At 38.7% G+C, this 3,504-nt stretch overlaps 1 protein-coding gene across 1 annotated transcript in view; it reads right to left on the bottom strand.

Annotated features, from left to right (window-relative positions):
- Positions 1–695: 695 nt before the first annotated feature.
- The window catches only part of Samd3 (sterile alpha motif domain containing 3), a 17,530-nt gene continuing 14,721 nt past the window's right edge, over positions 696–3,504 (bottom strand). The window contains exon 4 of the mRNA XM_028766484.1: positions 696–885. Within this exon, the coding sequence (XP_028622317.1) occupies positions 696–885 (190 nt within the window). The remainder of the gene's footprint in view (positions 886–3,504) is intronic.

The raw sequence follows: 3,504 nt of genomic DNA, 5'->3' as shown, positions 1-3,504 counted from the left end.
TATGTGTGTATATGTGTATGTCTGTGTATGTGTCTGTATGTATTATGTGTTAGTATGTGTGTTCTCTCTCCCCATATGTGTGTGTAGGATGTATGTGTATGTATGTGTATGTTAGTGTGTATTCTGTGTATGTACGTGTTAGTATGTGTTCTCTCTCCCTTGTGTGTGGTATATGTGTGTGTTCTTTCTCCCCGTGTGTGTATGTGGAGGGTGTATGTATATGTATGTGTGTGTGGTGTGTATGTGTTAGTGTGTGTTCTTTCTCCCCATGTGTGTGTGGAGGGTATATGTATTATATTTGTGTGTGTGTGTGTATTTCTGTGTGCAGATATGGAGACCTTAAGTTAATATTGTTCCCCCGCATATCCCACCTTGTTTGTTGAGACAGGGTTGGGATCTGGGCCAAGTTATACAAGGCCGGCTGGCCAGTGAGTATTAGGCACATACATGTCTATTCCTCCCAGAGCAAGAGTGACAAGCATATGCAGTCATGCCTGCATTTTTATATGAGTTTGGGGACTATGCAGCAAATATTTAACCAACTGAGACAATAACCTCAGCCCCTCTCCTAAATCTGTACATATTGAACTTCTATTCTCTATGTTCCCCATAAGTGAAGAAAACTTGGTTCCTAACAAATTCTACTGTTCGCTGAACACAGCTGGCTCCTCCACTCAGCATGTCCTCACTGTTACTCACAGGGAGCCTTCCAGATACTTCGTCATATCTGCCTGGAGAAACCCAATGATCTTTATCCGCATGCTGTGGTCGGGGCGCTTCTGTTCTGCCAACATGCACTTGACGTCATAGGGAAACTCTGGTAAGATGTAGGACTTAGTCCACTGTAGCTCTTTATGCCTTGCAAAAACATGTTTTACCTTTCTTCTGTGGAATAAAAACACAAAAAGTAAAATTCTGTTTTGAATCTATGTGTAATACATGATTTCCCTATGCTCTGAAGATCCATCAACCACTTCCCTGACACCTAAATACATCATATAAATGCTAGAAGAAATGTTATGATCACATAGGTTTTTAAAGTCAAGCCTGATGCTGGAGAATACTACTCCATATATCTTGAAGAGCCAAATTGTAATGCATATCTAGAAATGGAACAAAATACTTGACAGAAAAGATAACCTGCAATTCTGCTGAGCAAGCCAAGCCAAGTATGGTAGTCTTAGTTCCCAGTTAAGAAAACTCTCGTCTACTCTTTGTAGCAAAATACAAGATGCACCTGATTCAGTTGACTTGGCTATTTCAGTATGGGAAATCTGGTCTCTACACTAAAATATGATTCATGTTTATATTCCAGTTATAGAAAGATATTACACAAGAGGACAGGAAACTATAATGTTATATCAGTCATCTGCTTCGAAAGGCTGCAGGCAACCAAATGGAATGTGATAATGGCTGACTAAAATCTAATAAACATACATTTACTAAAATTAACTCTCTGGACCCTTGAAATTGGTGGATTTTATGCCATATGAGTTAAGCATCGTTAAGATTGATTATAAAATTGAGCTTCAGAGGTTGATCCTATGTATGCATATGCAAAGAAGGCTCCCGCATAACATTTAGAAATACCACTAATGAAAGGCAGCTGGCAACTGTCAATCTAGTTCACTAACAGGATTAAATGGGGTGGTGATGATGGACAGTGGCAAGCGGGGTACAAGACAAGAGAGACATTCTTACATGAGTCTCTGTAGGTTAGTTCTCCAGGCACGGTTGAGTTAGTCACTCAAACAAAATTCAGAGTCATTTTTACAGGCCAAGCTTCCTTTAGTATCGTAAGCCATGCTTTATCAGAATGCATGTATGTAGAAGGTGGGGACTCAGGAAGCAGGCAAAGGCATTTTTGTCTCTTTTTATGGTAATCTCCCGCATATCCTTCTTTTGGCATTCTCTCTACCCATGGAGAAAAATGTTCTGGCTACACTAAGCATACCAATAATTTCATACTGGACTCAATATAGCAACAGGCAACTTTCAGACATAAATTTCTAGGTCAGCTCAAATTATTTTTCAGTATGTCTCTCTCTCAATACATTCACCCACTCTGCCAACATGTACGGGGAGTCTCCCATGCCAGCTGCCCTTATACTACTTCTCTCTCTTTCCGTGACCTCATTTCTCCCATGGCCAGATTCACTGTCTCTTGCATACAGAGACAGGGGTAGAGGGTGTACAGACAAGTGTTAAGGAGTAGTCTTTACACTGCCCCACAATCTTAGAAGGGTGGTGATGTAAAGAGGCAGTTTCACACCCAAGCTATTTCTCCAGTAAATTTTTAGTAACAAACCCAGACACAAACTCTCTATTTTGATCACCCTTACTTACTTCATTCCATCAACAGGTAACTTCAATATTTCAGTGGTATTAAACAGAACTTAGTACAATTTTGGTCTTTTTTGTAGCACTTATTTTTTTTCTGTATGTTTCTTGTCCCCTTGTCCTCATTAGGGTAGGGACTACAAGTCATGAGATTATTCTATCAAACATTCAGAATGTGGGGTTGGAGAGATGGCTTTGCAGTTAAGAGCACTGACTGATCTTCCAGAGGTCCTAAGTTCAGTTCCTAGCAACCTCATGGAGCCTCCTATGCCCTCTAATGATGTGTCTGAAGACAGCTACAGTATACATATACACATAATACACGTACACATACACATACATAAAATAAATGAACAATTCTTTAAAATATTTCAGAATGCAGCATGACCCTTACAGGATCCACTGAAGATAACAGTCTCTCATGTTCCAACTAGACAGATTCGCGAATCAAAGACATCAAAATCTTTCCTTTCTTTTCATTTAAGCAACACATTTTTGGTGTGAATATAATCTAAGCAATGCAAACGAATACAAGAGAAAATGACTATTATGCAAGAGAGGGGACTCTCAAAACTTAAAAAACTATATTCATAATTAGGAGCAGATAACTGTAACTACAGTTATTTCCCATCTCTAAAATTATATTTGCATTGTATTAAAAAGATCTGTAACATCTTAAAAGATGTTAAATTATTCCCAGCACTTTTGACAAGCTAGCATTTAGCCTAGCACTGGCAGGTTGTCCTATACCAGGACTCCCAGGTTAAAAGGGTAGTAACATTTCTCTTCTGACTACTAAGTTTGCACTCTCCCACAAACTTATCACCACACCAATAGCTCACTTTTCAATTCTGGGTCTCTGAGCCATTTAAAATATGTTGATGTAACCCCAGTCTGAGAGCACACTGCTCACTAGCTACTCAGTTCATACAGTACTAAAAATATATGTTCATAATAAAATTTACAATGAAGCCAGCAATTTGACAATTAGTAATCATTACTACAGTCTCAAATTTGTTTCAGATACTGACAAATAATAATTGTAGTACATATTTATGAGATTAAAGTGATACTGTGGTCTATTTTATATATATACATATATACATATATATATATATGTCCCGGCCTGCGGGACTCGGTTATTCGTGGGGGCGAGGGGAACCA

This window comes from Grammomys surdaster, unplaced genomic scaffold (genome assembly GCF_004785775.1).
Source record: "Grammomys surdaster isolate TR1022 unplaced genomic scaffold, NIH_TR_1.0 168, whole genome shotgun sequence".
Taxonomy (NCBI): Eukaryota; Metazoa; Chordata; class Mammalia; order Rodentia; family Muridae; genus Grammomys; species Grammomys surdaster.
Note: the sequence above shows the minus strand (reverse complement) of the source record. Positions and strands in the feature narration are given on the sequence as shown.